General features: G+C 55.3%; 1 protein-coding gene across 1 annotated transcript in view; it reads right to left on the bottom strand.

The window, feature by feature from the left end:
* Positions 1–20,334, bottom strand: part of SRRM3 (serine/arginine repetitive matrix 3) — a 55,112-nt gene that overhangs the window by 22,658 nt on the left and 12,120 nt on the right. Inside the window, exons 2-3 of the mRNA XM_053893786.1 lie at positions 10,994–11,258; positions 4,473–4,574 (exon numbers count right to left, since the gene is read on the bottom strand). Coding sequence (XP_053749761.1) covers positions 4,473–4,574; positions 10,994–11,226 — 335 coding nt within the window. The 5' untranslated portion in view covers positions 11,227–11,258. The remainder of the gene's footprint in view (positions 1–4,472; positions 4,575–10,993; positions 11,259–20,334) is intronic.

Below are 20,334 nucleotides of genomic sequence, written 5' to 3'. Positions count from 1 at the left end.
ACACAGTGCATGGGGGCGTATTGTCAGGCACGATTCTAAGCACTGTGTCTGTATCTCATTTAATCATTTAATGCTCAAACCGCTCTGTGACATAGGTACCGTCATGAAAATTCCCATCTTATAGATAAAACAATGAGGCACAGAGATGTCGCACTATGCAGCAAACCGGATGCACAGGAAAAAAAAAAAAGACTGGAATTTGCTCACTGTGTTAGGGAGTAGCTTATGAATATTGTTTTCCAGAAACCCTCTCTCCCGAGCATTTTTTTTTTATGTTACATAACTAGGAAAACAATTATTCTTAAAGCTTGTCTATTAGAGCGAGGGAAAAAACAAAATAGAACTGAGAGCAACCACGAGAAGTAAGAAAGCATTGTGTGGATTCCAAAGAGGAAAACGGTTTACTTTTATCCCGGGAATGTTGGTGGAGTGGTTTTTAGAGGCAGCCCTGAATGATGGGGTGAATTAGAACCAGTGCAGAGGGGCCCAGGGTGTTCCAGACCGACGGCCCAGGGTGAGCAAAGGCATGGACCTGGGAACAGCAGGTCGGGCTGGCTGCTGCCTGAGGCTGGGAGCGGGGAACCGGGCTGGGTTGAGAGTGTGGAGACCCTTCAGCAGGAGGCCAGGGCGTCCAGGGCTGCATGGATGGTGGGGAACCACAGAGGGTTTCGGGGGTAAGATAGGCTCCCAACATCAATCGGTTTGCAAGGACAAAGGCGTGTCCTCTCTCACTGTCTCTGGGACCTGACTCCTGTCTGTCATCTGGCTTCCAGATTACCATGCCAGCTGCCCCACGGTTCTCCCCGCCTGTCACCCTTCTGATTCCTCTTTCCAAGAAGAACGTCCCCAAACACCTGTCTGACCACATCACACCTCCCTCAAACCTTCCACCGGCTGCCACCGTCTATGGAATCCAGTCCAGGTACTGCAGCCATATGGTGTCCTGGCGGTCTGTCTCAAGAGACTGTCACTCAAACTGGTAGATTAACTTAAGATCACTGGGAGTGATCCTGCCCCTTTAAGACCCTTTTCCTGAAGGGGAGGTACCATAGGCTCTTACAGTCTATGGAGGGTTAAAATCAGATATCCCTCCTCTCTTCCTCCTGAGAGGTGACATTCTACTGGCTCTGGCATTGTCACCTCCCTCTAAGAGGGCACTGGATTTCTCCATGTCTCAAAATCCAGTCCATGAAGGGGTTGGGGTATCGGGGTCAGGAAGCCAGAGGCATGAGCACAGAGATTGCCGAGTGGTCCCTTTTATAAGAAGCAAAGGCCCAGAGAAGTCAAGGACGTGCCCAAGTCACACAGCCGGGGTGTGGTCGAGCTGGGATCCAGGGCCCGGGGGGTTAACATGGAGCTTGGAGGTTGGGACAGGTGACCTGTCTGACACCAGAGCCCACACTCTCCCTCCACTACCCCAGACTCCGAGCTAGGAAGCGAAGATCCACGGTCTGATGCCAGGTCCACAGGAAGGCACACGACCCATCGGTCACCAGCTCTCTGTCACCTCTCTGCCTTGGGCCTCGGGCTCCTCCCAGCCTGCGAGTTGTTATCCAGGCCACCATCAGCCTCCTTAGCTTGCCTCAGTCACCGTTTGGAGTGCTATTTTCACATCGTTTTGGCTCCCTGAGCTAGAAGAAACCTTCCGGCCCCACCCCTTTTCCCACGTAGAGGAGGAAACCCAGGCTTTGGGGAAAATCGGGCGAGCTGCAGTGTTCTAGGTACCAGAGATAGAGCAGTAAACAAAACGGATAAAGATCAGTCTTCTGATAGCATCTTCTAACACGCTAGCTAGCGGAATCCCAGGACCCAGCCTAGTCTACACTCTTCTCTGCCTCCAAAGCAGGAGTGCTCCCTGATCATCCAGTCTTCCAGACACTGCCTCTTCCAAGGGACCCTTCCTGACTGACCACCCCAACCTGTCGCTCTCTCTTCCTCTACTGAGCACACACAAGGGCTGCGTGGTTCAAGCGGCCCTGGTGTTTCTTGTCAGGGGTTGCTGGTGATTCCTGGTTTCAGGTTTCAGGTTTGTGTTGCCACTGGGGGGGGGGGCAGGGGGCCCCCTTCCCCTCCTCTCCTCCCTGCTCCTAGCACTAGCACGGGGAAGGGTGGGGGGGGGACACCCAGCACAGACCCTCAAGGACATTTCTTCTGATGATGGACACGCTGGTGAATTTCCCAGTGCATCCTGGTTCTTACAGGGGAAGATATGATCAAGACTCCTGGCAAAGACTTGAGAGCACCCCCTGACAGGAAGCATCTCAGCAGGGGAACAGGTGAGATCCCTCCCTCCCCGGGGAGAAGAGGGAAGGCAGAAGGAAAGGCCCAACATCTGGGAGGAGGGCAGGGGCAAAGGGAGACAGAGAGAGCCACCAGGGGAGGCAGGAGGAAACACTGAAGCCAGGGGAAAAGTAGGCTTCCAGAAGGGGAAGCATAGTGGTGGCCCCGACTAGACAGAGGCCAGACCTGCCGAGAAGCACGGGCCACGGGAAGTAGGACTCTGGAGGCCTTGGTGTCAGCAGGTCCCAGGAATTGGGGCGGAAGCCCACCACGGCTGCATGGCCTAAGGAAGTAGGGGCAACACGTGCCTCATGGTCCACAGAAATTCGATTGAAAAAGGAGAGAAAAACGTGGGACAGTGGCCAGAGGAGGAAGCAGAGCTGAGGAAGGACAGGGAATTCAATTAAAAGGAAGGAGCCTGGGAGGCACCTGGGTGGCTCAGTCAGTTAAGTGTCCAACTTTGTTTGGCTCAGGTCGTGATCTCGTGGTTTGTGCGTTCGAGGCCCACATCAGGCTCTCTGCTATCAGTATGGAGCCCGCTTCAGATCCTCTCTCCCCTTCTCTCTGCCCCTCCCCTGCTCACGAGCGGGCGGTGAGTGTGCTTGCTCTCTCTCTCTCAAAAATAAATAAACATTAAAATAAAAAAGGAAGGAAGGAAGGAGCCTGGGAGAGGGGAGAAGGGCAGGCTTTTTGCTGGAAGGGCCAGAGAAAGTGGCAGGAGAGTCCACACAGGCCTCTGTCTCTTGCACTGTGTAGAGGAGGATGATTTTCCAGAAAAGCGCTGGGGTGATTTGAGGGGGCACAAGTGGGAAAGCCAGGACCTCCGAGTCTGGAGGTGGTGCGGGCAGCAGCAGGAGGATCCGGCTCTCAGGAGCTTTAGGAAGGGAAGAGAGGTGCTATCCTGCTCTTGGTGGGGGTAGAGGGCAGGGGGCTGGATGGGCATCACTGAAGGGAGGGCACGGGAGTGGCTGAGGGTGCTGTGAGTTGAGGGCGGCTGCAGAGAGGGAGGTGGTGATTAGCGCCACCTATCGCCTGGCTCCCCCAGATCACCCGTGAGCCCCTCGCAAGCCTCCGCTGCCCTGTGTTTGCTCCTCTCCATACCTGAACCAGAGAGGTGAGGTTTAGGTGGGGTACGGCGGGACTTCCCCACCCCAGGAGCCCCCAGCCATCCAGAAGGACAAAGAAAGGGCTTCCCCGCCGCCCACCCAGGTTGGCTACTCCTGCGATGCTGTTTGTCTTTAAGACAATGGCGACAGGAGGGGCGCCTGAGTGGTTCAGTCGGTTAAGCTTCCGACTTTGGCTCAGATCATGATCTCAAGGCTTGTGAGTTCAAGCCCCGCGTTGGGCTCTGTGCTGACCGCTGGGAGCCTGGAAGCTGCTTCGGATTCTGTGTCTCCCGCTCTCTCTGCCCCTCCCCCACTTGTGCTCTGTCTCTCTCTCTCTGTCCTCAACAGGAGAATCTCTCAGAACATGCTGCTCTCTTTTTGTTTGGGGTGTAAGCAAAAGTGACAGGGGTTTAGGGCCTTGGCAAAATGCCTGCTCCTCAAATTAGCCCCCCCCCCCCAGAAGAAACGCCAGGAGTATTTATCTTGGCTGCTCTAGAAGCCTCTGTCCCGCCCAGAGCCAGAACCGGGTGGGGCTCTGAGGCTCAGTGAGGGGAGGGGAAGGCCCATCGAGTGGATTCCATGAAGCCCCCTCAGTGCGCACTGCCTGCCAGGCATGGGGCGCGGTCAGCCATCCAGTGGGGCCGGGACTGGCGCAGGGACGGGCTGCCCTCACACTCCTACAGCAGCCTGCTGCACTCTTGTGTGGCATTCTTGTCCCCAGTTTCTCTAACCCCAGATAAATCTGCCTCCCCATAGCTCCCCTGTTGGATGCCAAGCTCACGGCCCATGGTACACTGGTGTTCCTCCTGTCCTGTGAGGGGCGCAAGATGTGACCCCTGCGGAGCCCTTGCTCTCTTTACCTGATGGTTCTTTGGCCACGCTAGCAATGATATACGGTGTGTCTGTTCCCACTTTCCGGAACACGTGCTTACTCCGGGGCCCATTTTACAGGTGGTAATAACTGGGGAAGTGGGGCTAGCCTGGGGCCACACTGTCAGCCAGCGGCCACGCTGGGGTCAGTACGTTTTTGAAGTTTCCGGATCACCCTCCCTCCCCCACCCCTACCCCCAAGCAGCGAGCACTCACATGTGGCCCCCAGGCCGGTCCTCCCTGGTCAGCATTCCCTCCTTCTCCATCAGCATCTGCCGGAAAGTCCTGACCTTCTGTCGGGTCTCCTCCTCCGAGTACCTGCAGGGGCACAGGGAGGGTGAGGGCTGCCCTCTTGGCTTTCTTTCCCTCCCCCCCCCCCCCCCCGTCCCCCCCATCACAAGTGCACCTTCCAGCTTGCAAAGACCTGTCTGAGGTCACACGACCAAGCAAGGCTCTCAGCCCTGGGGAAGCTCAAGGCTTTTTGCCCCAAACCAGACAATCAACCAACTAAACAAACAAGCAACGACCTGCCAAACAAACAAATGGACCAAAAAAAGGGAAGAGTTGTCCCGGGAGGTGGGGGAAGGGGGGGGAGACTGTGGGGAGGAAGCTGTGCCCTTCCTCCTGGTCCCCACCACTCCCAGGGCAGGTCACCCTCCCACGTCCAGGCCGCAGTCACTCTCTGGAGACATTTTAAGGGCGAAGTGAAGGTCCAGGACTTGTCCGCTTTCCTGATCCTTACAATAGCCTTGGGAAGTCCTCAACTCATCCCAACCTCTGCAAGAGCGAGGCTGCAAGCGGCTTGTCCCAGATCCCAGTACCAGATCCATTGCTTCCCTGTCTGGGGGGGGGAGGTGGGTGAAGTCTGGTTTTTTTTTTTTTTTTAATGTTTATTTATTTTTGCAGAGGGAGAGAGAGAGAGAGAGAGAGCAGGGGAGGGGCAGAGAGAAGGGGAGACACAGAATCTGACGCAGGCTCCAGGCTCTGAGCGGTCAGCACAGAGCCCGATGCCGGGCTTGAACCCACAAACTGTGAGATCATGACCTGAGCCGAAGTCGGACACTTAACCGACTGAACCACCCGGGAGCCCCAAGTCTGGTCTTGAATGGAGTCCCCCAACTTCTCTATTCCCTTCCCCCTCCCTCCCTAAGCCTGGGTTCAGGCTAAGGACCAAAGTCCAGAATTATCACTCTTGCTCCCACCCTGGGGTCAGTCATCATCCCCTGTCACTGCATCCCTGTGACAGCCTCTTGGCTCCTCTGGCATTTCCCCCTCCAGCCTGTGTCCATGCTGCCCCGGGGCAGGGTGTGGGGGCCTTCGCAGCGCTCAGCCCCGTGCCCTGCGCCTGGCACACAGCAGGTATCGTGTCTGTTGCCAAATGAATCTTGGCCTCCTAATCCCCTCACCCTCCCATCTCTGGGCTGCAGGTCATTGTCCTGGATGGAAAACATGGTGGCAAAATAGGACCGGGGTCCCGTCTTGTCTCTGTCCTTCACTCACCATTCACTCTGTCCTCACAGCAGACCCAGGCCTCTGCACTCAGTTTGTCCATGAAAATGGCACGTTGTTGCCTCTCAGGGACCCCATCTCTGTCCTCCCCTCTCTTCTCCTACCCTCCTTCCCTCCCCTTCTCCAACAAGCATTTGGGATTGGCCCAGCCTTTTTGGAGAGCAATCTGGCAGTTCCTTTCAAAAGCCAGAAGAAATGAGCACATCTTTTGCCTCACAAAATTAACTTCCTGGTTTAGCCAGTGGAAATAATCATGGCTAAGCACAAAGACGTGACTCATGGGATGTTTACCGCAGGACAGATACCCCCGACCAGGTTAGGTTGTGTTTCCATAGCAACCTGTGCCTCCAGGTCCCAGCAGGTAGCTCCTGTGTTAGTTGTTACCTGTTGACTGACTCCTCTGTATCCTGCACTGGCTTGGGGGTTCCTGGGGGCAGAGACCTTGTCTGTCTGGATTGCCATTGTGTCCCAGCATCTGGCACCTTGCCTGCCACATGTGGCCTCCAAATTGCTTTGACAAATGAGTGACTGGTGACGGAGAGGCATCGAACAGTTTGAAGGTTGGATGTTCGTTTTGGACACCTGACTCTGGTGGCTGCGTGGCTAGAGGCGGGGGATCTGGAGGCAGGGAGGCCGGCACTGGCTACTGCAGGGCTTTGTGTGGGAGACCGTGAAGTCAGAGCTGGGCAGTGGGCGTGGGGAGTGGGCGGGAGGGCCCAGGGGAAGAAGTGGACAACAAAGCATCCAGGATGCAGGGTGGCTGGGACCTGGGGACCGCCTGCCGACTGGCTCATGCTCATCAATGTCCACCTCAGTCCCTGTTAGGCTCAGACTCGGGCATTTGGCTGCAGGTGCCTTGGCCTTGTTTGCTGGGCAGTGCAGAGCCCTTTGTCGGCTGGGCTGTCCTGGTGCCCGGGAAGAAGGGGTGGTGGCCCCTTTTCTGAGCAGTGCAGGCACATAGGAACTGCTCCCTTCTCGCCTTCTCCTCAGGGGACCAGCTTGTCATTGGCACCAACATTGAGACAGACAGCAGAGGCCCTTCCACACTGCCCAGACCCTGACTCGTGGATCTCTGGGTGGGAGAGACAGGCCGGCTGTCTCAGGCCATGGGGCCCTGGACCTGGTGGGGCTGGGGAGATGGCCCAAGAGCGAGGCTGGGCCACATCCTCAGTTGAGTGGGATGGGCTTCAGGCCAGGGCCCAAGTCCCCCAGACTCCTGGAGTCTATGGAGCATAGGGGGCCGGGAGGTAGGAGCAGGACTCAGGGTTCGCTAAGACCTGGAGCAGGACACGTGCAGGAATTTAGGGCCCATCCCAGAGCAGGCAGGTCTGAGGCAAGTTGACGAACTTCAGCGCAGGCCATTGGGAGGCCAGGAGTGCTGGATTGAATCGACTTGGAGGCTTAGGGAGGACCCCTCTATGCCCCAGAGCATCTTGCTAGGAGAAGCTGGGGACCCAGGGATGACCGTCTGGTTACTGGGCAGAGAAGTGTCAGGTACAACGGCTGCCTTCAAGTCTCCTGTTCCCTCGCATCTCTTGAGGTCAGTCCTCAGCTGAGGCCACGTTGGACAGTGATTAAGGGAAGAGGTCCGAGAACCAGGCGGTCCTGCATTTGAGTCCTGGCACCCCCCATTTTCTAGCTCTGTGACCTTGACCTCTACATCTGTGAAAAGGGACAGTAACTTGTCTTTTAAGGCTGTCACAAGGATTAAGGGAAATCATGCTTACAAAGCACTCTGCGCAGTGCATGGCACATAATAGCTGCCCAATAAGTAGTAGTGACCAAGGACCCTTTGTCCCAGAGCAGGAGGGACTGAGGGTCTAGCTGTCCCAGGCTCCCTGCCTTTTTCCACCCCACACCCCTGCCAGGTCAGCAGTGTCCCAGGTCAGGAATCACCTCCGGTCCATCTCCCTGTTCTCCCAGAGGCAAAGGCCGAGGTAGGGAGGCTGCTACCCCGTCCTTGTGAAGGTGGCAGTGCCTGCCATGCAGAGGCCCGGCGGCCGTGCCAAAGCAAGACTGGAAGTCGAAGGCTTGGCCAGGGGACTGGGGACAGGGACAGCAATGACACCTGTCTCAGTGCCCCAGCCGCCTGGCTCAGGCAATCTGGCTCCCTTGTCTCGCCTCCACTCTATGGGCCACGAGAGAACGATGTGCCAAATTCGTCGTTGCTTCCTGGACCACCCTCTGAGGCTGGGGCAGGGTGAGGGGACACTGCATTAATTTTTTTTTTAATGTATTTATTTTGAGAGAGAGAGAGAGAGAGAGCACACAAGCGACGGAGGGCCAGAGAGAAAGAGACAATATCCCAAGCAGGCTCTGCACCATCAGCGCAAAGCCCGATGCGGGGCCTGAACTCCCAAACTGTGAGATCCTGACCTGAGGTGAAATCAAGAGCTAGACGCTTAACCAACTGACTGTGTCACGCAGGTGTCCCAGAATACTGCATTCTAAAAGAGGTCCTCAGAGTTGAAAATGTTTCATTCTGCCTGTCTCCACCCAGACTGGGATGCTCCTACGTAATCACTTCCTGGGTCCCTGGGTCACTAATTTGTTCTTGACTCCAGCTCGGAGAGGGTGGGCGGTCTTCCTCTTCCCATTTGACGGATTTGGAAACAGAACAGGGAGAAGGGAGGCTTCCAAGCTCCAAGCCCCAGAGCATGGCTCTGCCCGCCTCCGGGGCAGAGGAAGGGGCACAGGTTGGGGCTGGGGTGGGAACAGCACATCACACAGGCGGGGGACTCTGTCCCTGGCCCCATGGCGATTGCAGGTTGCGTGAAGGTGATTGCAATGCAGCATCAATCACCAGTGAATTAGCCATCCATCCATCAATATTAAGGAAGGGATTGCTTTTTAATGGGGCCAAAGAATGTGTGTTCCTGTGACTAGTGGGAATATCTGTCAAATGCCTGAGAACCTGGTAAATAGACTCGAATGAACCAGTGTTTGTAGAAATGGATATTAATGACCGGATTTTGTAACAGAGCAAGGGTCCCCAGTGTTTGTGGAGCACCTTCTGGGGACTGGCTGGAGGTGGGAGAGCCCTGTACATCTTTAGCCCACAGGACGTAGAACAACTCCCAGTAGCCATAGCTTGCTCAGTTCTGGATTGTTGGGTTCCAGAGTGGCTGTGCCCTCCACTGACCAGGCTGCCGCTAGGGGTTTGGGGGCTGGGGGGCACTGGTGACTTGAGAGCTAGCTTTACAGGAGACTCCAGACTAAGGACCATCTGGAGTGAGGGCTTGGGTAGGGTAAGGGGTCTGGACTGGAGACCTAGTGGGTGCATCCCAGAGAGGCACCGTCCTTGACACCAGGGGACCAACACTGAGGTCATGGTCAAATGACCTCTGCCTGACCATCCCCTCTGTGTGAGGCTGCCCTCATCCAGGAAGGACCTTCTTGTGTGCCGTGAGGGTCTGGGGGCTCCTGGAGGAGAGGGAGATTCAGCCAGGGGAGGAGGCTTGGGGAGGGGAGGAGCACCATGAGAGTGGTGCCTTAGGGATTCCCTGGGAGGATGGGGCTCTTCAAGGGGGAGAGAGGGGGCTCAGGAAGGAGGTGGGGCTGTGGGAGGGGGAGGGGACAGTTTCCAAGAATGCAGCGCAGAAGGCTGGCCCTCTTCTGGCCCAGGCGCCCCTCCTGTTCCCTCAACTCGCTCACCTGCCTGCCAACCCTTCACTGCCCAAGTCTCCCCAACTTATTGGGATTTGCAGGTTGAAATAAGGTCCGTGGGCTCTCCTCTTCCCAGCCCTACTTGTCCCTGCCCCTGGGGATCTCATTTCCTCTGTCCATATCCACGGCTCATCAAACCTGGTTTCATTGCCAGCTGGAAGCCTCCTTTCCGTCTGCCTTCAGCTGCTTTCCATCCATTTATCCCTCTCGGCAGGGACCCCCCCCCCACCCCCACCTGGTCCCCAGCTGGAGATGAGCACCAAGTCTCTGTGTCTCAGGGGCCCTGCCTGGCAGCCTCCCTGAGGACCCTGGATCTGGGCCCAGCCTTGGCTCTGCCTGCAGCCAGGGACTGTCTCTGTCTGAGCCTCAGTGTCTTCCTGGGCTCTAGAGTGATGGTGAACCATGTCTTGGCTGCCTCCTGGGGAGCCCAGGAGGCCTGGACGGACAAAGGCGAGGCTTAGAAGCACTTCTGTACACAGGCTGTCTGTCCCAGTGTGGCTCCGGGCCCCAGTGCACTGGGCATTTCCAACTTATCAGCTCCCCAACAGTACCAGTCTGATGGGCGGGCCCTGCTCCTCACTTTGACTCCCTCAACAGCCAGCCCAATAGTTTCAAAATCCTCAGGGTAGATACAAAATGGACACTCAAGACCACCAGCTTTCCTTAGAGCTGCACAAATGGGAATGGCTTTGTTCTGTTTCTTTGCCTCCAGCCCCATGTGTCAGACTTGTCCTGTCTCCACTGGACTTTTGAGGAAAGTCCCTAAAAAGAGCCTTACTGACTGATCGATGCACAAGCCCTGGCGAACTCCTACTCATCCTTCAAGGCCCATTCGAATGTCTCCTCTCAGAATCTCTCCTCTGAGCTCCTGAAGTGCTTGGTCCTCTCCTGTCCTGTCCTTTAACCACGATTCCAATCCGTTTTATGCTGGAGTTGGCTCTAAACATGGTTGTCTCTCTTCTCAGTCGGGGAGGGAGTGAGGGGCAGTCTTTGAGGAAGTGACCCTGATCCAGCTCCAACAGTGTGCAGCACGGTGGCTGGCGCACTTGTGTGTCCCTGTGACTGGGTCTGAACTGGACAGGTAACACTGAAGCTTCTGGGTGTGGCTGCTGGCTGGGGTTCCTCTGCTGAAACCACAGGTAGCCTTGTACTAAAAAAAGCCCATCGTCCCCTCTTGCCTGGCTGCAGCACCCACCTTGGCACAGTCCAGGAAGCTCAATAGAGTTGTTTTGGAGAAGGGGAAACTGAGACCTTGAGTTGGTTAGCATAGGTGTTTACATGCTTCCTCCCCCCCCCCCCCCTTAACTGGATGTTTCTGGAAGACATGGACTGTGTGTCTCCTTGGCTTCTGTGAATCTGAGCCTAGTTCAGAGCTTGACGTAGAGCAGGCGGCCAAGACGGTTGATGAATGAATACAAGAAGGCAAGTTCTGGCCTTGCAGGGGCTCCACCTGGACTGGCTCCGAGTGTGGCCCCTCCCAGCCTGACTGCAGTCCGGGCCTCGCCCGGCCCCGCCCCGCCCCGCCCCGCCCCGTGACCCGCCCCGCCCCGTGGCCCGCTCACCCTTGCTCCTCCATCATCTCCTGCAGCTCCATGCACTTGAGCTCCACGCGCCGCTTGCGCTCGTGGTCCAGGATCTCGCGATGCGCGCGCTTTACGAGGCCCGGCTCCGCGGCGCGCAGCTCCTCCTCGGCCCGCGGCCAGGTCCCCGAGGAGGCCCCCGGCTGAGGGAAGCCGTTCGCCGCGTCCGGTGGGGACGGCATGCCGGCCGCCCCGTTGTTCACGGTGGAGGACATGGCGGCTGGCCCCGGAGCCGCTGGCCTCGGCCCTGCGAGACAGACACAGACACCAGGCGGGATGGTCACTTCTCGGCCACCTGCTAAGCTCCTCTCCGCGCGGGTTAATCCTGGAGATTTAAAGGCCCACTCATGGCTCTAATCCGCTCCCCCTCAAGCTGCAGAGGGGGGCGGACGTCAGGTTAGCACCTTCGGGTCACGCCTCAGGGCATGAGGGGAGATTGGAACCCAGGCTTTCCCATCTGTAAAGTGGGTCCATGCAGGTTGGACTAGATGGCCTCTAAGGGCCCTGTGCTTGGAATAGTCCTCTCCAGGGAGGGACCTAGCAACTGCTTAGGGCAACCCTCTCTCCCTTGTACCAGTTCCTGGGCCTGAATTCTAGCCTCTGCTTGCAACTCCCTTGTGGTTGTAGGCAACCACATTGGTCTCTGGGAAAACGTGTTAGGTTGTTGTTGTTTTTTAAGTTTGGTTACTTGCTTGCTTGCTTATTTATTTATGTATTTATTTATTTATTTATTTAAGTAATCTCCACCCATCGTGGGGCTCGAACTCACAGCCCTGAGATCAAGACTCACATGCTCTTCACACAGAGCCAGCCAGGTGCCCCAGGTAAAATTTGTTTGTTTTATTTTTGTTTTTCCCTTCAGCCTCAGTTGAACCCCCCACCTCCTCCCCCCAAACACCCATTGTCCTGCTGGCCCATGCGGTCACGTGTGTCCCCAGCTCCCAGGGCAGCCCTGCGGAGATAGGAAGATGAAGTCAGCTGCATTCCCACCACAGATGCAGGCTGCAGTTGATCTGGCCAACTTTTCCAAAGCCAGCCTTCCAGCGGTGGGCCAGATCCAGACTGAAGCCCCACAGGTCTGTCCCCTCCTTTGTTCTGGAAACACTGCTTCTGAAGATACAACCAAATTGGCACTGACATTAGCTTTCCAGACAGCCACATCCTCCTGCAGGCTCAGGGCGAGGTGGGCGTCAGCATGTCTCGAAAGGTAAGACTCCACACTAGGCTCAAAGTAGAGTAGGCATACACACACGTGCAAGCACACGCACGCACACACGCGCACACACACACCAAGGACCTATCTTGACAGAGGGGAGGCACCTCCTGAGCTATTTCCATTTCCTTTCTCCTAGGCTCCAGCTAGTTGCTAAGCAACAGGGAGGCCTTCTTCCCAGTGAGTGGGATGGGAGAGAGGGAAGGGGTAGAGGGAGGTGGGAAGAAGGGATTGGGCATGTCTGGACGTCCTGGACGGGGCCTTTCCTGCAACACAACCTCCCAACACACATTCCCCTCATGGGCCTCAGAGTGATGGGGTGGGAGGTGTTCAGAGCCACAAAACCTGGAAGGTAGAGAAGGGGACAGAGTGACAGACAGGGATGATGAGGTGGCGATGAGAACATAAGCTCATGTGTCCATCCCCCTAAATCCCAAGTCCCTGGGTTCTAGGCCAGGCTCCTCACTCCTTGCTGTGTGACCCTGAGGATGTCACTGACCCTTTCCGAGCCTCTGGTCCCTACCTGTGCCTGGGAGCATCATCCAGATTTTTCAGGAGAGGAAGGCTTTTGGGACTTTACAGACCAAACCTGTTCTTCTAACCTATCTCTCCATCCCTAAGCCCTGCCAGCTTCCTGCCTCTGTCCTAGCCCAGCCCTGCACCCCAGCTCCACCAGGGCCTCTCCTGGGGTCACCCACAAGCATCCCACACTCCTCAAGCCCCACACAGAGCTCTGGGGGCCCTGTTCGCCACCTGCCTTGGCCATAGTGCTTGGCCCATGGGTGACCCTTCTGGCTGTTGGTCACCTGTGCCAGGAACACATGTGGAGCTTGGAGACCCCTGCTGCCCCGGCCCATCACAGCTCACCTGTCAGCAAGTTTGGTCCCCCATCCCTTCTTGGTATCACTTCCATTTATCCACTCGCTCCCCTCCTGTTGCCACCAAAATCCGAGCCCCTCACTCTGATCCGCTGCTGCGGCATCCTGCCCGCACCCCCGCCCCCTCATCAGCAACCTGAGAGATCAGTCCAGGAGCAAATCAGACTGTGTCATGCCCTGAGTAACAGCTTCTGGTGGCTTCCGGTCGCTTAAAGTCGTGCCACGGCCTGCCTTCTGGTCTAGCTGTAACCACCCCACGGACACCCTGCCGCACAGATTCCGCATCTCTCTTGCGTCCAGGCTTTTCCATCCAGTGCTCCCTTTCCCTGGGACTCCTTCTCTTCTCCTGACTCCTTTGTGTCCCCAGAGTCACCGCCCATAGGCAGCACCACCTTCTCGAAGGCTTCCCTTAAACCCCGTGGCTGGTGCTGTCCTGCCAGAGCCCTTGCCACTCGCTGTTGTTACTGTGGACTCACGGGTCTGGCTCCCTCTGTGCTGGGGACAGTTTGGCTTTCAACTCCTAGTGCCAGCAAAGTGCCTGAGGGAGCGGGCGGTGCCCAGTGCACGTGGATGGAACAAACAGAAGATATCACAACACAGGCGGGACAGAGGACTACCTGGTATAGTCCTTAATATGGGTTGCAAGATCCCTTCGCATTTTGCCTCATGCTGTCCTGCAACTTTATCCCTTGCTACACCTCCTCCTGCAAATAACATCCAGCCCTTCGGCCTTGGTCATCTGTCCCAAGGCATGTGCTCACTCCTTTGGTTCCCCTATGCTGGGATTCCATTTCCTCACTTTTCCACCTGGGGGACTTGTGTTCATCCTTCAGGGCCCAGCCCAGATGTCACTGCCTCCGGGAAGCTGTCCCTGCTTCTGAGGAAGGGTGAGTCATTATCTCCTTGTGCTCTAGCTCTGTCCTCACCTCTGTAGATAACGGAAGTTCGACTTGTTCTTTGCATCTGACACCCCCTTCTGAACTGTGAGCGCTTTGGGGGGATGGATCCCTCTTTCTGGTTCCCCAGAGCCTACCCGGCACTGGCAGTGGAAGAGGCGTGCTGAGGGTATAGGGATAAAGTGCTTAGGCCTCGGGGGAGCCAGGTTCTGAGCGATGCTGCTTTGCACTCTTTCCTTCTGACATGGGCGTGGTGCCCTTGCCTAGAAGTTTGTTTGAGCTCCTTGAAGGCAGGGGAGGGGAAGCTGGGGGGAGCAGTGCTGAGCACACATCTCCAGACCCCGAGCTGTTCTATCCCTAGAATCAGGAGAACGCCCGGCTAAGTAAGATTGCTGGACTGTCCAGGTAATCTTTCAGACGTGTCTCTAAGAAGTAAAAGAGAGAGGTGCATAGGCATGGGGGCAGGGACAGTCTGGATTTTCACTAGGACAGACGGTGGATTCTCCCAGCTTCACCTGGTGAGTTGGAGGCCACTAGACAGGAATCAGAGGCAGGTGATTGGAGGACGACCCCTGAACCCCAAGACGAGGGGCCAGGCCCCTAAGAGTCATTGCACATGAAACCAGCTTCTTTCCAAGTTGCGGTTGCTGGGCCTGCGGACCGGGGAGTTACTGCGGACACACGGTCTCTCTGAGAGGCATTTGACATTATTTTTTATGGAATCCCTGTGCAATTGCATAAAGAGAAAGATTGCGATTTATTGGAACTAATATCCTGTTCTGCACCGTTGTAATTGGCGGATAGATTGACCTGTGCTCAAAGGGAGCTGATTAATGGGTTGATGTCACATTAGATGGAGGTATTTAGTGAAGGACCACAGGACAGGGCTCTGTCCTCACCCATGTCTGATCCAGTATGTTCACCACTGACTGGATGGAACATTGATAATCTGATGACCAGATTCATAGAGGACAGCATGTGGGAAAGCTTCTAAATACAGTCAGTTTCTAGAAGGACTCAACAGGCTGGAAAGATGGGAGGAATTGAAGAAGGTTGAGCAGGACAGTGAGAAATCCCTCCCTTGGAAACTGGATCCCGAATTCACTTTCTAAAAATGGGATAGACATAATTTAAAGCAGCGTGTTTGGAAAGGATTTAGGGGTTTTTCAATGGCCACAGACCCAATTTGAGTCAGTATCATAGCGTGGCACCAGAAGTGCGTGTTCTCTTAGGCTACGTCAACAAAAACACAATGTCTAGAAGGGGGAGGTGATAAGAACATACAGGTGGTCAGAATCCCTATCTCGAAATACTTGAAGGGTGGTGGAGGATTTAGGCCAAACCTGGCTGAATCTGTGGGGAAGCTTGTTAAAATGAGGTAGGGCTTCCAGATTTGGCAAATGAAAATACAGGATGCACAGTAAAATTAAACTAGAAATTCATGAATTTCACATTTGGGGCATACTTATACCAAAAAAATTCCTTGTTTATCTGAAATTCAGAAAATTTTTAAGAGGGAATCTTTTTTTTTTTTAATTTTTAAAAAATGTTTACTTACTTATGAGAGAGACAGAGGCAGAATGCGAGTGGGTTAGGGGCAGAGAGAGAGGGAGACACAGAAGCAGAAGCAGGCTCCAGGCTCTGAGTTGTCAGCACAGAGCCCGATGTGGGGCTCGAACTCACGAGCCGTGAGATCATGACCCGAGCCAAAGTCGGACGCTCAACCAACTGAGCCACCCAGGTGCCGCAAGAGGGAATCTTTTTTTTAATGCTTATTTATTTTTGAGAGAGGGAGACCGAGGGTGAGGGAGGGAGGGAGGGAGGGAGAGAGAGAGAGAGAGAGAGGGAGGGAGAGAGGGGGAGAGGGAGAGGGAGAGGGGATCTGAGGCAGGCTCCGTGCTGATAGCAGAGAGCCCGATGTGGGGCTGGAACTCACAAACCATGACATCATAACCTGAGCTGAAATCAAGAGTCGGACACTTAAATGACTGAGCCACCCAGGCACCCCTGAAATTCAAATTTAACTGGGTGTCTTGTATCTTATATGTCTATCCTACCTGGGACCCACCCCAGACCTACTGAATCCAAGTCTCTGGGGCATTGTTAATGTTTGCCCAGTGATTCTGATACAAACTATTTCTGGACCGGCAGTTGGGGGCTGGCGTCTAGAACAGCAGTGCTAAATTTTATTAGGCGTCAAAGTCACCCAGAGGGTTTGTTAAAACACAGCTTCAGAGTTTCTGATTCAGTAGGTCTGGGGTGGTGTCTGAGAATTTGCATTTCTAACAAGTTCTCAAGTGCCCTTGATGCTGTGAGTGAGTCCTCGATCACACTGAGAAGAGGAAAGACCTAGACAGTCTGGGCTGCTCCAGAAGAAAGCCAGGACTCCTGCAGGGAAGTCATCTAGAGCAGACTTCAGCTAAGTCCGAGACAGGATTTTTTGGCTTTTTTTCCTAGCAATCAAACCTTGAAAAAAACCAACAACTAAGCAGTTCATTTCATCCCAGGATAAGTGAATTCAGAAATCACAGGAATGTTCCAACACGAGACAGACATGATACTCACTCAGCAAACACCCACCCAGCATCTACTCTGGGCCTTACGCTATGGAAGTCTGGGAGCTCGTGGGCTGGTTTGGGAGACCAGTGGTGTAGTGTGATCAAAGGATTTGAGGAGTTTCTGCAGCTCAACCTGGTTGGTCAGGGATGGCTTCCCAGAAGGGGTGAGGCAGGGCTGGAGACAGGGACACTAAAGCACATGAGGCCTGGGCCTCAATTCAAGAAATAAATGGATGCGGGCGACTGGGTGGCTCAGTCAGTTAAGTGTCCGACTCTTGATTTAGGCTCAGGTCATGATCTTATGGTTCATGAGTTCAAGCCCCACGTAGGACTCTGCACTGAGAGTGCAGTGCCTGCTTGAGATTCTTTCTCCCTCTCTCTCTGTACCCCTCCTGAAAATAAATGAACTTAAAAAGAAAGGAAAGGAAAGGAAAGGAAAGGAAAGGAAAGAAGGAAGGAAGGAAGGAAGGAAGGAAGGAAGGAAGGAAGGAAGGAAGGAAGGAAGGAAAGGAAGGAAGGAAGAAATGAAAGGAAGAAAAGAAAAAAGAAAAGAAAGAAGGAAGGAAGGAAGGAAGAAATGGGTAGATTTGGCGGGACCATGACTGGCTGGATGTAGGACAGGGGGAAGTGTCTTGAATGACAGTGGGTCTCTAGCTTGGGAGACCGGATGGATGGTGCAGGCCATTTACTGTGATGGGGAGTGTGGAGGGCAAATGAGGGGTGCGTCGGGAGTGAGGAGCTTGTGGGGGTCAAGCAGGCAGATGTGGGGCCCGAGCCGTAACATGTCGGGGTCCTTGGGGACATTCACACTGAGTCCTTTAGAGGTGGAGCAGAAAATGGGAAATGTTTTCTCTGCTGCTGATTGGCCGTGAGACCCCGAGGAAGTCACTCTCCCTCTCTGGACGATGAGGACACTGGACTCAAAGGTCCCGTGGGTCCTTTCTTACTCTAGAAATCTAGGTAATGCTAACTTGTATATATACTGCCAAGCCTTCAGCCCATCCTCTTCCTGCTGATGTAGTCAGTGGTCAGAGCCACACCAGCCACCTCGAGAGCTCAGCCCCGAGGCTGTCCTCAGCACTGGGTCAGGTCCCACGGGCCAGCCACACCCATATGCACATGAAGTCATGGAACTCTAATTTAATGCCGGCGGGCAGGGGAGCATCTCCTCTCTTGCTGGCCAGGAAGTGACTCCAGGGCCAGAGCCCTGACTGAGTCCCTGGGCTTGCCTCCTTCCCTCCACCCAAGCCGGGCTCCGCTGAGGCCTGGCTGAGAACAGGATGGAACACTGTCTGGCTGCTGGTACCTCCAAGTCCAGTTCTGCTGGTAGAGATTAAGTGAAAGTGAAGCAGCCCTTCTGTGCTATGGGGTCCAGTCTGCTGACGGGGCCGGAGGCCTCTCAGCTAATGAGATCATCACTCACCCCGGGGCTCAGAGGGGTAGGATGCTCAGGTCAGTAGCGACCTGGCCAGGCCTGGGAGAGGCGGCCGCAGGACACATATGCGTCTGAGGGGGAGAGTGGGCCCTGTCCTGGGGAACTCCGGTTTGATGGGGAGACAGGGCGGCTCTTTGGGAACTCATGAGCTGAGTGTCATATGACTGAAACTCTGTGCCTCAGTTTCCTTGCCTGTAAGATGGAACTAATGATAGCATCCTCCCCAGAGATTTGCTGTAAAGGACTAACCCCTGGGAAACACTATCACGGTGGGTGCCTAGCGTGCAGTGAATACTGGTGCTTGTTGACTGTCCTCTTTTTGGACACGGTGGGTGTGAGGAATCCCCGGAAATCTGGGTGAAGATGTCTAGGAAGCCTCAGGTCAGGGGGTCTGGCACTTGGGAGCCCGTAACCTGGGCCTGATTTGGGGGTCGTCATTACATCGGGAAGACTGAAACCCCAGAGTGAACCAGGGAGTTAATTGTAGAGGGAGGAGAGGGCAGAGGCCGGCCAGGGCAGGGGATGGGCACCATTCCAGGGGGCTTGCCGGACTGACCCCGACCGCTTTCCCTTCCCTCTCTACAGGCCACTTTTCTCCCTCCCCATCTTCTCAGCCCCCAGCACCGGGGCACCCCAAGGCAGGCCCCCAGGGGCTGCCTTTGCTCCTGGGGTTCAGAAACCTTTCTGGCCCAGAGCACAGCACCCTTCTCCTGGGGGCTCGTTTCCCTGCCCCTGCGCGCCAGAGACCCACCTTCCCAGTGATAGTGCCAGGACTCAGGGCCACCACCCCCTCAAGGTACAGGCCACAGCTTCAAGCAAGCTCTAGATCCATGGCCATGCACAATTTAACCGCCATCTTGCCAGTAAGGTCCTTCTGCTGTCTCCTGTTGGCTCAGGACAGGGATGGGGGGTAGACAAGAAGACTCTGAATTCAGAGTCAGAAGACTTGAGCCTGAATTCCAGTTCTATCGCTTCTGTCTGGGTGACCAAGGGAAGTCATTAAGCCTCCCCAAGCCTCAAGTTTTCTCATCTGTAAACTGAAGACAATACTCCCTACTTGATGACGTGGTAGGATCATTTATTCTTTCAGTGACATGCTTGTTATGAAGACAGATCCTGATTTCCATGCTGGGGGAGCAAAAAGAGAGACCAGAGAGGGCCTGTCTTTGCTGGTGATGCTCAGAGAAGGCTTCACAAAGGCAAGGATGTTTCAACTGGCCCTTCGAAGGGTGAGTCTTGTCCATGTAAGGAAGGGGGAGCACAGGCAGGGCAAAGCACGGGCTGAGGGCAGAGACACGGCAGGGTTCAGGGACCTGGGACTAGGAGGGGCAGGATGGCATGGCCTGCATGATGGGGTGCAGGCGGGGTCTGTGAACACAGGGTGAGCCCCGTGTGTGGAGAGGGCGGTGGGGAGGGACACGCCTCCTGAGTTTCCTGGAGGAAAAAAATTTCTTGGTGGCTATCAGAAACGTGACGGACCTTACCCACAGGAAACCCAGGTACTTAGGTTGTGAAACTGGGTCCAGGTCTTTGTAGAAGGAAGTGTGCAACAATAATTGTGTGTCAAGATATTTTATGAAGCTGGAAAAGAAAGACCATCTCCGCTGTGCAGAGGAATCCAGGTGTGCCTCTAGCCTCCCCCCACCCTTGGCACTGACGCTATTAACCCCTCCCTTCCCTGTGGGGACCCTTCTCCAAACCTCCAGCCCGCAAGCATGAGCATGGGGAGGGGGGTAAAGATAATCAAGTAGGGGGTGCAACAAACTGGAAGACCTATGCTGTCCAGGCGAGAGGGTGGGGCTGGGGGCCACGGGCCACGGGGCCAGGTAACAGCACCCTCAGCTCTAGGTTCGGGTCACTCATTCGTGTCATAGCTATTCAGCGAGTGGCCCCTCCAGGGCCCCTCAGAGGATAAGAGATGCAGGCGAAAATGTACCGATGCCTATAATATAGCAAGCTAAGTACTGGGATGGGAGATGTGGCAGAGACATCAACTGAGCTGGGGTGTGTGGGGAGGGGCATAGCTGGGAGGTCTTCCCGGAGGCGAGATCTTGAAGTGGAAGTAGGAGCTGGTGGGACAAAGAAGGGAAGGAAGGAAGTTGTGGGCACAGTGTGGGGGTGCGTGGGAAGAAGGCTTGGAGAGGAAAGAGGGAAGAGCGTAGGCCTGTGCAGGGCTGAGCACAGCGGGCCAGGGGGCTGGGGGGTGGGAACCAAGGAGCTAGGATCATACCCTGCAGGCAATGGGAAGTCAGTGAAGGCTGTTGAGCTGGGGAGGTCGTGGTCAGATTTGCATTTTGGAAAGCTCTCTCTTGCCGCCCGGTGCCCTCACTCTTGGTGATCCCT

This window comes from Panthera pardus, unplaced genomic scaffold (genome assembly GCF_024362965.1).
Source record: "Panthera pardus isolate Hobbes unplaced genomic scaffold, ASM2436296v1 HiC_scaffold_4, whole genome shotgun sequence".
NCBI lineage: Eukaryota > Metazoa > Chordata > Mammalia > Carnivora > Felidae > Panthera > Panthera pardus.
Note: the sequence above shows the minus strand (reverse complement) of the source record. Positions and strands in the feature narration are given on the sequence as shown.